Source organism: Ranitomeya variabilis, chromosome 2, assembly GCF_051348905.1.
Source record: "Ranitomeya variabilis isolate aRanVar5 chromosome 2, aRanVar5.hap1, whole genome shotgun sequence".
Classification (NCBI taxonomy): Eukaryota; Metazoa; Chordata; class Amphibia; order Anura; family Dendrobatidae; genus Ranitomeya; species Ranitomeya variabilis.
The window spans coordinates 173,472,769-173,486,920 of record NC_135233.1 but is presented as its reverse complement, the minus strand read 5'-3'; the positions used below and the strand labels follow the sequence as shown (position 1 = coordinate 173,486,920).

Genomic DNA, 14,152 nt, shown 5'->3' with positions numbered 1-14,152 from the left:
CTCCTGTTCTTCCTCCTCCTCCTCATTGCCTACCAATCCACGTTGAGAAGACATGAGGCTGGGCTGAGTGTAATCCCCCTGTATAGTTCCTTGCTCCATATCATCGTGCTCTGCCTGCAATGCATCCTCTTTAATTGGGAGCAGAGAGGTTTTCAGAATGCTGAGAAGCGGGATGGTGATGCTAATTATGGCGTCATAGCTGCTCACCATCTTGGTGCAGTCCTCAAAGTTTTGGAGGATGGTGTCTGACATCCGTGTCCACTCCTGAGGTCTTATGTGTGGAGTCTGAACTGAATATCGACAGCCTTGTTGATGTTGGTAGTCAACGACTGCCCTCTTCTGCTCAAAAATCCTTTCCAACATATAGATTGTAGAGTTCCAGCACGTAGGGACATCACTCACCAGTCAGTGAGCTGGAAGCTGCAAAATCTGCTGAAGTACGGCAAGGGCAGCTGAAGCTGTAGCTTTTCAGAAAACATTGAACCATGAGGTTAAGTACATGGGCCAAGCAAGGTACATGTGTGAGCTCACCTTGCCTCAGAGCCGCCACCAGGTTACGGTCATTGTCACACATGACCATTCCTGGCTGTAGCTTCAGCGGTGTCATCCAAATATCTGACTGCTCTTTCAGCGCTGTCCACAACCCTTTTGCATTGTGTGGTTTGTCACCTATGCAGATAAGCTTCAGCACAGCCTGTTGCCGCTTGAATGAGGCAGTGCTTCCAGCTCCTGACTTATGTGTTGATTTCAGAGATGGAGGATGAAGAGGAGGTGGTGCAGGAGTTGTAGACTGTGGGGGCAACCCTGATTGACATAGGGCCAGCAATCCTCGGTGTGGGGAGGATGTGTTCCATCCCAAGGTCTGACTGGGTCCCAGCTTCCACTATGTTAACCCAGTGTGCCTTGTGAGATGTACCGTCCCTGCCCACAAGCACTTGTCCACGTGTCCGTGGTTAGGTGGACTTTCCTTGTAACAGCATTGTAAAGGGCATGGGTAATGTTGCAGGACACATGCTGGTGTAATTCCGGTACGGCACACAGGGAGAAATAGTGGCAACTGGGGACTGAGTACCTTGGGATGGCTACTGCCATCAGGTTGTGGAAAGCTTCCGTCTCAACGAGCCTAAAAGGTAACATTTATTAACAGGATCATGAAGCGCTAGAGTAGAAAATAAAAGAGAGCAGACTAAGCTAGCTCTCCCCAGGCACTCAACAGGTGCCAACACAACAGGACAGCTCCAAACATGGAACAACACAAAAGAATGGAGCAAAAACATCCATAACATCATAGTTAAGAAATGTATATAAAGTTTATTTAATAACTAAATCAATACAAAATATCCACACCATAAATGGGTGCTATATGCATGGTGCACAACAAGGAGGGCAATAAAGAGAGGACATGACAGTAACCAGGTTAACAGCAGGGAAACACAGAGTAAATCACGTCAATTACATAGGTTTGTAAGCAGATGATCACTATATAACATGGTCCAACCGGTATCCAAGCATTAATTAGCATCAGCAGCATGCACCAAATATGCCATAACATAGGTCACGCTTACCCATTACTGTGTGTTCAAAAAAAGAGAGAGTGTCCCCGACTGGCCTGGTGCCCCTGGACGCGCGTTTCGCGTGATCGCTTCCTCAACAGGGTTAATCATTGGTCAGTCTCATGCCATTTTATATACTTTAAAAAGCGGAAGTGGTGCCGAGACTGCGGCGCATGCGCAGTGGCGCCCGGGGCGCGTCACCACTACAGCCATCATAGCAGGGCAAACGTAGGGCGGAAGTCCGCCAGAGGACGTCATGTGACGCATGCCCTGCTATTGAAGATGGCCACAGTAGGGGACGGGCGTTCCGGGCGGCAGTGGGGATGCGCACACCTCGGCCACCATTTTTAAGAAGACCATGGCTGTGGCCATTTTGATAAAGATCAAATTCAGGTTCCAGCCCTGCATGACCCATAAGTGTCATTATAAAACAAGAAAAAGGTGAAAAGGTGCAATACGGTACATATAGTGCCATATACAGATAGGGGGTGACATACCTTGCCCGCAATGTTGATTAATAATTTCATTACAAATGTCACAGTGCTTAATACAACGATAAAAATAAATTTATAAAAATTGCATAGAAATTGAAACATAATAGTGCCAAGTATAATGAAAGTGACAATGAACTATAGGTAAATAGACATGAAAATAGACACAAACACATGTGAGAACTTCATTCTTCTTTATATCTTTTATCTTTTTAGAGTATCCTTAATTCAGTGTGAAGTGCGTGCGTGCAAAAAGCGGATGTAATGCAGGCTAGACGCCATCCAAGCCAATGGTCATAGGTAAGAAAAAACTACAATAAAAGCAAACACAAGACAAATTAATACAAGCATTATAAAAAAGCATAGAATACATGGGGGTGTCAGGGGTGGCAATCTGGTAAAAATGCTTGCACAATGTGAGTGTAAGTGGATTGTCACCCTTGACACCTTAGCCCCTAGGGGGCTGAATGAGAAACTGAGTTTCACTCCCTTCCTTTAATTATTCTAATGTTGTGGATTTTTTGATTTGGCGTACCTGTGTGGTTTTGGAAATATTTGATACTGGACATATTTGTCCACTTTCTTCTCTCCCCATTGTCATCACCATTACTTTTTTATAATGCTTGTATTAATTTGTCTTGTGTTTGCTTTTATTGTAGTGGCCTGTGGGGCGTTGGCTGGGTAATTCCATTTGGGTTCCAAAGACTGGGGTATAGACAACTGAAGGCTGTGCTGTGACAAGGTTGTGGTCGGGCTTGATGATGGTGCTGCTTGACTCCCGACAACAACAGGTGCAGGGCTAGAGGCATCTTCACATGCACGGTGTATTGGGGATTGGCTTCTACGCAAAACAGTGGAAGAAGCAGTGGTGTGACCTGCAAACAGAGGTCCTGGAGCCTGGGGTTCGGCCCAGAAAGTCAGGTGCTTTGCTGCCATGTGCCTGATCATGCTGGTGGTAGTCAGGCTGGTTGTTTTGCTACCCCTGCTGATTCGGGCATGGCTGGTGCTGCAAATGGCCTGTTTGGGGTTATTGGCAGAGTCTTTAAAAAATAACCAGACTTGGGAAGATCTAACAGTTGGAATGGCAACTTCACTCATGTTGGTGTTACCGGGAACGGATGCACGCCTTCTGTCTGTGGCCACCACATTGGTTCTTCCTGCCTGTTTTGGTGATATGCCTCCTTCCCCATGTGTGCTGCTACCCTCGCTCTGCATGTCCTCCTGCCAAGTTGGGTCAGTCACATAGTCATCCACCACCTCGTCTTCCCCATTCAAACCCTGCTCCTCCTCCTGACTTTCTGGCAATTGTGTCTCATCATCGTCCACCTCTTCTGCCAGTTTCCCACCATCGCCTTCGTGTGACCGGGGCAGGTCAAAGCTTTGGGCATCTCTACATGCGATCTCAGCTGTCACCACTTCAAGTTGACCGGCCGAGAGTCCGGAATCTTGAAATGGAAAACTGAACAGCTCTTCAGAGTGTCCAGTTGTCTCAGGGCACTTGGCATGGTAGGAGGAAGGAGGATCAGGGTGAGGAATATCCAGGCCACATTCACGGCTACTCAGACTTGACTGTGTGGAAGATATGGTGGTGGTACTGATGGCTAAGTGACTGGAAGTATTATCCGCTATCCAACCAACAACCGTTTCACACTGCTCTGGCTTCAATATTGTGGTGTGCTGCGGTCCGCTAGGAACTGGGACAGGAAGGTTGAGCGAGAAGATGTGGGTCTTTGTTGTGGCCCACTTTCACCTTGGCCACGGCCTCGTCCTCTGCATGCACCATCAGCATCAAGTCCACTTACCCGTCCCTTGCCCATTTTCAAAGGACTACTGCACTATTTCAAAAGCTCAACACAAATGTATTTATTAGGAGTGAAATAATATCTGATCACTATGCCTGCAAATCTACGATTTTTCAAACACAAACACCAGGCAGACCTCAGCCTGACATAACAGACTGTATTCAATTTTTGGGGGCTTTTTTGTGAATTTAATTTATGCAAAATAGTGCTGTATATAATTAGAGTAACAGCAAAAACAGTGGAAAAAGGGGCCTAAAATGCCCAAACTTGGAGCACACAGATATATGAGGCCTGTCACGGAAATACCACACTGCCAAATATGTGGCCTGTATGTTTTGTAATGCAAAATAGTGCTGTATGTAAGTAGAGTAACAGACAGCAAAAAAAGTGGCAAACCGGACTACAGTGCCCAAACTTGGAGCACGCAGATATATGAGGCCTGTCACGGAAATACCACACTGCCAAATATGTGGCCTGTTTTTTTTAAAAAATGCAAAATAGTGCTGTATATAATTAGAGTAACAGACAGCAAAAACAGTGGCAAAACAGCCTAAAATGCCAAAACTTTGAGCACGCAGATATAGGAGGCCTGTCACGGAAATATCACACTGCCAAATATGTGGCCTGTATTTTCTGAATGCAAAATAGTGCTGTATATAAGTAGAGTAACAGACAGCAATAAAAGTGGTAAACTGGCCAACAATGCCCAAACTTTGAGCACGCAGATATATGAGGCCTGTCACGGAAATACCACACTGCCAAATATGTAGCCATTTTTTTTTTAAGGGCAAAATAGTGCTGTATATAATTAGAGTAACAGACAGCAAAAACAATGGCAAAACGGCCTAAAATGCCAAAACTTTGAGCATGCAGATATAGGAGGCCTGTCACGGAAATATCACCCTGCCAAATATGTGGCCTGTATTTTTATTGTAATGCAAAATAGTGCTGTATATCAGTTGAGTAAGAGACAGGAAAAAAAGGGGGAAACCGGCCTACAATGGCCAAACTTGGAGCATGCAGATATATTATTATAATTATTATTTATTATTATAGCGCCATTTACTCAATGGCGCTTTACATGTGAGGAGGGGTATACATAATAAAAACAGGTACAATAATCTTGAACAATACAAGTCACTACTGGTACAGGAGGAGAGAGGATCCTGACCGCGAGGGCTCACAATCGACAAGGGGCTCACAATCTACATAACAGACTGTCTTAAATGTTTTGGGGGGTTTTGTAGAACTTTTCAAAATGCAAAATAGTGCTGTACATAAGTAGAGTAACAGACAGCAAAAACAGTGGAAAACTGGCCTAAAATGCCCAACTTGGAGCACGCAGATATATGAGGCCTGTCAAAAAAATACAACACTGCCAAATATGTGGCCTGTATTTTTTTTATGCAAAATAGTGCTGTATACAAGTAGAGTAACAGACCCCAAAACAGTGTAAAACCGGCCTAAAATGCCCAAACTTGGAGCACGAACATATATGAGGTATGTCATGGAAATACCACACTGCCAAATATGTGGCCTGCTTTTATTAAAATGCAAAATAGTGCTGTACATAATTAGAGTAACAGACAGGAAAAAAGTGGTAAACGGGCCTACAATGCCCAAACTTTGAGCACGTAGATATAGGAGGCCTGTCATGGAAATATCACACTGCCAAATACGTGGCCTGTATTTTTATTTTATTTCAAAATAGTGCTCTATATAATTAGAGTAACAGACAGGAAAAAAGTGGGAAACCTGCCTAAAATGCCCAAACTTGGAGCACGCAGATATATGAGGCCTGTCACGGAAATACCACACTGCCAAATACAGTGGGCAAAAAAGTATTTAGTCAGTCAGCAATAATGCAAGTTCCACCACTTAAAAAGATGAGAGGCGTCTGTAATTTACATCATAGGTAGACCTCAACTATGGGAGACAAACTGTGAAAAAAAAATCCAGAAAATCACATTTTCTGTTTTTTTATCATTTTATTTGCATATTATGGTGGAAAATAAGTATTTGGTCAGAAAAAAACAATAAAGATTTCTGGCTCTCACAGACCTGTAACTTCTTCTTTAAGAGTCTCCTCTTTCCTCCACTCATTACCTGTAGTAATGGCACCTGTTTAAACTTGTTATCAGTATAAAAAGACACCTGTGCACACCCTCAAACAGTCTGACTCCAAACTCCACTATGGTGAAGACCAAAGAGCTGTCAAAGGACACCAGAAACAAAATTGTAGCCCTGCACCAGGCTGGGAAGACTGAATCTGCAATAGCCAACCAGCTTGGAGTGAAGAAATCAACAGTGGGAGCAATAATTAGAAAATGGAAGACATTCAAGACCACTGATAATCTCCCTCGATCTGGGGCTCCATGCAAAATCCCACCCCGTGGGGTCAGAATAATCACAAGAACGGTGAGCAAAAATCCCAGAACCACGCGGGGGGACCTAGTGAATGAACTGCAGAGAGCTGGGACCAATGTAACAAGGCCTACCATAAGTAACATACTACGCCACCATGGACTCAGATCCTGCAGTGCCAGACGTGTCCCACTGCTTAAGCCAGTACATGTCCGGGCCCGTCTGAAGTTTGCTAGAGAGCATTTGGATGATCCAGAGGAGTTTTGGGAGAATGTCCTATGGTCTGATGAAACCAAACTGGAACTGTTTGGTAGAAACACAACTTGTCGTGTTTGGAGGAAAAAGAATACTGAGTTGCATCCATCCAACACCATACCTACTGTAAAGCATGGTGGTGGAAACATCATGCTTTGGGGCTGTTTCTCTGCAAAGGGGCCAGGACGACTGATCCGGGTACATGAAAGAATGAATGGGGCCATGTATCGTGAGATTTTGAGTGCAAACCTCCTTCCATCAGCAAGGGCATTGAAGATGAAACGTGGCTGGGTCTTTCAACATGACAATGATCCAAAGCACACCACCAGGGCAACGAAGGAGTGGCTTCGTAAGAAGCATTTCAAGGTCCTGGAGTGGCCTAGCCAGTCTCCAGATCTCAACCCTATAGAAAACCTTTGGAGGGAGTTGAAAATCCGTGTTGCCAAGCGAAAAGCCAAAAACATCACTGCTCTAGAGGAGATCTGCATGGAGGAATGGGCCAACATACCAACAACAGTGTGTCTCAACCTTGTGAAGACTTACAGAAAACGTTTGACCTCTGTCATTGCCAACAAAGGATATATTACAAAGTATTGAGATGAAATTTTGTTTCTGACCAAATACTTATTTTCCACCAGAATATGCAAATAAAATGATAAAAAAACAGACAATGTGATTTTCTGGATTTTTTTTTCTCAGTTTGTCTCCCATAGTTGAGGTCTACCTATGATGTAAATTACAGACGCCTCTCATCTTTTTAAGTGGTGGAACTTGCACTATTGCTGACTGACTAAATACTTTTTTGCCCTACTGTATGTGGCCTGTTTTTTTTTTTAAATGCAAAATAGTGCTGTATATAGTTAGAGTAACAGACAGGAAAAAAGTGGGAAACCGGCCTACAATGCCCAAACTTGGAGCACGCAGATACAGTACAGACCAAAAGTTTGGACACACCTTCTCATTTAAAGATTTTTCTGTATTTTCATGACTATGAAAATTGTACATTCACACTGAAGGCATCAAAACTATGAATTAACACATGTGGAATTATATACTTAACAAAAAAAGTGTGAAACAACTGAAATTATGACTTACACTCACCGGCCACTTTATTAGGTACACCATGCTAGTAACGGGTTGGACCCCCTTTTGCCTTCAGAACTGCCTCAATTCTTCGTGGCATAGATTCAACAAGGTGCTGGAAGCATTCCTCAGAGATTTTGGTCCATATTGACATGATGGCATCACACAGTTGCCGCAGATTTGTCGGCTGCACATCCCAAAGATGCTCCATACAAGGCAAGATGGATCCATGCTTTCATGTTGTTTACGCCAAATTCTGACCCTACCATCCGAATGTCGCAGCAGAAATCGAGACTCATCAGACCAAGCAACGTTTTTCCAATCTTCTACTGTCCAATTTCGATGAGCTTGTACAAATTGTAGCCTCAGTTTCCTGTTCTTAGCTGAAAGGAGTGGTACCCGGTGTGGTCTTCTGCTGCTGTAGCCCATCTGCCTCAAAGTTCGACGCACTGTGCATTCAGAGATGCTCTTAGGCCTACCTTGGTTGTAACGGGTGGCGATTTGAGTCACTGTTGCCTTTCTATCAGCTCGAACCAGTCTGCCCATTCTCCTCTGACCTCTGGCATCAACAAGGCATTTCCGCCCACAGAACTGCCGCTCACTGGATTTTTTTTCTTTTTCGGACCATTCTCTGTAAACCCTAGAGATGGTTGTGCGTGAAAATCCCAGTAGATTAGCAGTTTCTGAAATACTCAGACCAGCCCTTCTGGCACCAACAACCATGCCACGTTCAAAGGCACTCAAATCACCTTTCTTCCCCATACTGATGCTCGGTTTGAACTGCAGGAGATTGTCTTGACCATGTCTACATGCCTAAATGCACTGAGTTGCCGCCATGTGATTGGCTGATTAGAAATTAAGTGTTAACAAGAAGTTGGACAGGTGTACCTAATAAAGTGGCCGGTGAGTGTATATTCTAGGTTCTTCAAAGTAGCCACCTTTTGATTTGATGACTGCTTTGCACACTCTTGGCATTCTCTTGATGAGCTTCAAGAGGTAGTCACCGGGAATGGTCTTCCAACAATCTTGAAGGAGTTCCCAGAGATGCTTAGCACTTGTTGGCCCTTTTGCCTTCACTCTGCAGTCCAGCTCACCCCAAACCATCTCGATTGGGATCAGGTCTGGTGACTGTGGAAGCCAGATCATCTGGCATAGCACCCCATCACTCTCCTTCTTGGTCAAATAGCCCTTAAACAGCCTGGAGGTGTGTTTGGGTCATTGTCCTGTTGAAAAATAAATGATGGTCCAACTAAACGCAAACTGGATGGAATAGCATGCCACTGCAAGATGCTGTGGTAGCCATGCTGGTTCAGTATGCCTTAAATTTTGAATAAATCCCCAACAGTGTCACCAGCAAAGCACCCCCACACATCACACCTCCTCCTCCATGCTTCACGGTGGGAACCAGGCACAAAGAAATGGTGGTTGGAACCAAATATCTCAAATTTGGACTCATCAGACCAAAGCACAGATTTCCACTGGTCTAATTTCCATTCCTTGTGTTCTTTAGCCCAAACAAGTCTCTTCTGCTTGTTGCCTGTCCTTAGCAGTGGTTTCCTAGCAGCTATTTTACCATGAAGGCCTGCTGCACAAAGTCTCCTCTTAACAGTTGCTGTAGAGATGTGTCTGCTGCTAGAACTCTGTGTGGCATTGACCTGGTCTCTAATCTGAGCTGCTGTTAACCTGCGATGTCTGAGGCTGGTGACTCGGATAAACTTATCCTCAGAAGCAGAGGTGACTCTTGGTCTTCCTGTCCTGGGGCAGTCCTCATGTGAGCCAGTTTCTTTGTAGCGCTTGATGGTTTTTGCCACTGCACTTGGGGACACTTTCAAAGTTTTCCCAATTTTTCGGACTGACTGACCTTCATTTCTTAAAGTAATGATGGCCACTCATTTTTCTTTACTTAGCTGCTTTTTTCTTGCCATAATACAAATTCTAACAGTTTATTCAGTAGGACTATCAGCTGTGTATCCACCAGACTTCTGCACAACACAACTGATGGTCCCAACCCCATTTATAAGGCAAGAAATCCCACTTATTAAACCTGACAGGGCACACCTGTGAAGTGCAAACCATCTTGAAGATCATCAAAAGAATGCCAAGAGTGTGCAAAGCAGTCATCAAAGCAAAAGGTGGCTACGGAAAGCCTATGACAATATCTGTCTATTCAAGTATTACGTTTAAAAAGTGAAATAATCTTATATGTTCATTACAATAAAGCCACTTAATATAAAACTTTAAAAATATTGTATATTCATATAAGTTAATACCTTTACAAAATATTTGATGAGGATTTTCCGCAGATCAAAAACATGGAAAAGACTTGCTGCATTACTAGAAATTACACTATATCCTTCCAGAATATATTGGTTTCGTGCTATTTCCCATGTCATCCATCTTAGGTTGAAAGCAGCATTACATGAGAGAACATGTGGCAAATGACCAATTTGGAAACAGCAGCATCCTTTATTATCTTCATCACCTTCAGTTATAGCTTCCACCTCTCTCTGGTGACAATATGTTCCTTTAATTTAAAACAAATAAGGGTTATTTCAGACAAATACTTTCACAAACATACGTTCTTCTTTTATCAAAAGAATACAGTGTCCTTATACAAATTAAAGAGTCCTTGTCAGTATAATTTTGTAATGTAAAGTAAAGATATATCTGATGGGGCTGCAATATGGATAAAATACCTTTAATTAAGAAATCATCTTTGTTGTTCCTCTATAATCACCATTTGAAGTTTTCTACTAATTAGATTTCGGTGCACAAGGACTGGACTGTACACGAGGTATTCTCCTCCATGACTGTGATTCTACAGCCCCTCCGTCTGCCTCTTGTCTTTAAATGACAGGTCTAGGCTTCCCCAGTAATTGTCTCCTCTGAAAAGGAGATTTGAAAGGAGGCAGGTCACTGAAAAAGCAATGACCTGTCATTCAATGACCAGAGACAGGCTGAAGAATCACAAACAGGGAGGTAAAAACCCATTGCACATAATTGACCCTGTGCACAGAAGTTTGATTAGCAGAAAATTTCATATGAAAATTAAAGAGGAACAACAAAGCGGTTTACTTCACCAAAGGTATCAATTTAATCTGTATTACAACATTTACTTTACTTTGCAAAATTGTGTTCAGAGGTTCTCTTTAAAGAGTAAACGTCACTTTAATTTTATTTCATAAATCAACAGTACACATTAAAATAAGCAACTTTGTAATATATGTTATCAGAGAAATCTGCTTCTTTCTCCTTCAGTACTGATCATTCATTTTCAAAATTCTCAATTCCCAGGTTAAATCTGTATTCAGTGAAGACAGATTATTACATTAGTGAGATAGGAGATTACACTTGCTGCTGAAAAGAATATATGTAGAAAGGTGGTTGAGGGAGGCGCAGCTTGACGCTTGATGTGAGCAGACGCACGGACTGAGAGTTCCCGCTCATAATCCTGTAATCCCAGCCTGCACTGACAGAAAGTGGAATTAAACTGCTGGTACCACTTCCTAACACGCTCTGGTACCTGTGAGAAGCAAATTCCAGCAGCTCCCGAGGAGAATGACCCATCAAAAGAGCCGCGCAGTTCAACATGGCGCTGGCTGTGTAGGAAGATGACCCAGGCCAGTGATGGTTCTCTCGTGCCGGTTCCGGAACTATCGGGGCTGTCACCGTTGTTGCTGGGGGGGGGAAGATTTCCAACCCGGACAGACCTTTGCACTCCACTGTAGGGGGCGTGTCAGGTATAAAAGGGGCGGTGAGCAGGAAAGCTCGACACTTGGCAGTAAGACAGAGCGCGCAGCAGGAGAAGGCTGACTCCCTCTCTGCGGAGCTACACAACTACACAGGACCGCGCTGCAGAACCTCAGACCTTGTGCACACCGTGAGGGACTTGAGTTGGTGTGTCCGTCCATTCTGACTACCATAGCTCTGCCCCGCACTGTTCTGCTACCGGCCATGAGTGTGCGGCCTAGAACTGACCAGGCGGATTGCTGAGAACCTGGAAACTACATCCCCGGCACCAGCGTTGTTCAGCGACATCTTCCAGTGGAGGCAGAGACTGCGACACTTAGTGGACTTCGCCCCAGTAACCCAATACCTCACCGGAGAGAGCCAGGATACGCCTTTCCGTCCTGAGACAGTGCTTCACCTTCCTCCAGGAACAGGCCAGAGACTTCACGCGTCACCTACGGCACCACCATGGGATTTCAAGCTTCCACAGCCTGGAAACCATCAGACTGATAAGTTTACCAGTTTCCTAACCATTTGTTCCTACCCTGATACCAAACTCAAGTTTATTTTCCCCTTAACCCTTTCTCTTCCTACATGGAGCAATCCTTGTAATAAACCGGTTAACTCTTGTTCTGCCTCCTGCTCATCACTGCATCCCACTTTCCTGCTATCTCACAGCTGCATCTTGTCTGAGACGCTTTGCTCAGGTGAAAGAGGCATCTGTGGAAGGTATTCCTAAAGGTTAGTTGGGGGAGGAACAGGAGGAGCTAGGAGCGGTGCTCACTTCTGAATCAGAGCTGATGATGCACCAAAAAATTCAACAGCAGCCATGTTAGGTATCCAAAGAAGGCACTCAGTGCTGACAGGAAACACAGAAGCTACCACAAATAAGGAAGGAGGGATGTGTTGTCTGCAGTTAATGTGTCTAACACAGCCCTGACCAGCATTATCACACACAGAATCTATGAAGGAAGACATGACATCTATAAGGAGAGATATTCAAATGGTGTTTGAAAGAATTAAAAAAAACAAATGGAAGAATTAGTAATATTGAGGATCAACTACCTACCATACAAAAAGATATGACAATGTACAAACAAAATCTGAATGCCCTGTTTAATAAAACGGACAATCTAGAAAACAGACTTCGTAGAAATAATCTATGCATTATAGGAGTCCCAGAAAGGCTGAGGGCAAAAATCCAGTTGAATTTGTGGAGGCCTTGTTAAGGGATGTGTTTGGAGGGGAAGCACTGCCTTCCATGTTCATAAAAGAATGAGCACTAGGGTGCCTTTCAGAACTCCTCCACCGGGGGCTCCACCAAGACCCCTTGTACTGAAGTTATTGCATTATATAGAGACACAATCCTGCGCAGAGCATGTGACTGTCCTAATTTACCTATTGAAAATACTAAGGTGGGCATCTTTCCCTACTTCTCTGCTGGAGTGCTGAAACTAAATTGAGAGTGGAGAAATACGGTCACTCTTAAATATCAATAAATTCGGTTAGGTGACTTATGAATTTTATTACCATATAATTAGGATAGTGGAAATATCTGGACTGTTTCCGAAGAGCTTTCTTCTTCCTTTTTTTTCGTCAAGGACATTTTTTATTTTTCTTTGACCAAGAGTCCTTTTATCCAGGCTCTGGACTTATAAAGGCTCTCCCCTTCGGGAAGAAATGTCTATATTGTTTGAATGGTTACGTTTATCTACTACATCTTATGTTGGGTATATGTTAAAAAGGGTATGGCACATACGGTACATGCAAAAAAGAGGAGAGGATGGAGGAAGAGTTCAGTATGGTCTAATGATTATATCTTACTGCTCTTACAAGCTTGTACATATTATAGCATGTGCGGGGCTTGGGAGACCAAACTAAGAGGTGTGCTATATACACGTGGCTACATTAGTATCAGCCAGCTATTGTCTGTTTGTTGGAGACTCATTCAGTCCATGAGACAAAAAAAAAATTATTAACAGAGCATGGATAGGTCAGTCTTTCCACTTGGTATACTCCATTCATGTTAGAGGGGTAAGTGTCTTGATTAACAAATCAATTCCATTCAAATGTCTTAAATCTGTTGTAGATTCTGAGGGATTCTATGTTGGTTTATTATGTTATATATATATATGGAATTAAACTAAGCTTGGTAGCCATAGATATATACCTCCTCCATATAAAGATACAATTATTTAAAAAAATATTATCCTTTACATTGGAATTTCCTACAACTCTGGCTCATTTAATAGGGGATTTTAATCATTATATCCATCCACATTAGGATAGACTACATACAGGTAATATACCTGCCTCAGATTCTTCTACAGGACTGTCCAGATTATTAGCTGAAATTAGATATGTTGATATTTGGAGAAAGAGAAATTCTCTAACTAAGCAATATTCATAGTAATCAATGTCACATCATTCCTTATCATGGATTGATCGGAAATTGGAACAGAATCTGTAATTCCTTTAATCCGTGAGGTGGAATATTTACCAAGGGGAATCTCAGACCATTCTCCTGTTCATGTACAAATGAGAATAGGGGATACAGAAGGGGCAATGAGAATCCATATTGGCTCATGTTGGTAGGTAATTCTATAAAGGTTGAACTGACAGAATTTTTTAGAATAGATGAGGGATCAACATCAAAAATTATATTGTGGGATACCATGATGGTGTATGTTAGAGGAATATTTATAAGAGATATTTTTACATACAAAGCTAAAAATAACAAATTCCCACAAACTCTCCAAAATGGTGTACAACAAGCTGAAGGTCAAAATAATTTATAACCATCAGTTGGTACTGGACAGGAATTAGAAGCAGCCCAGAAATTATTTAATGATCATCTTCTTTCTAGTGATGAGCG

At 43.0% G+C, this 14,152-nt stretch overlaps 1 protein-coding gene across 2 annotated transcripts in view; it reads right to left on the bottom strand.

Annotated features, from left to right (window-relative positions):
* LOC143804781 (pecanex-like protein 2) overlaps positions 1-14,152 on the bottom strand; it is a 1,087,275-nt gene that overhangs the window by 213,576 nt on the left and 859,547 nt on the right. For both annotated transcript variants that reach the window (XM_077283212.1, XM_077283213.1), the window contains one exon: positions 9,819-10,072. In XM_077283212.1, the coding sequence (XP_077139327.1) occupies positions 9,819-10,072 (254 nt within the window). The remainder of the gene's footprint in view (positions 1-9,818; positions 10,073-14,152) is intronic.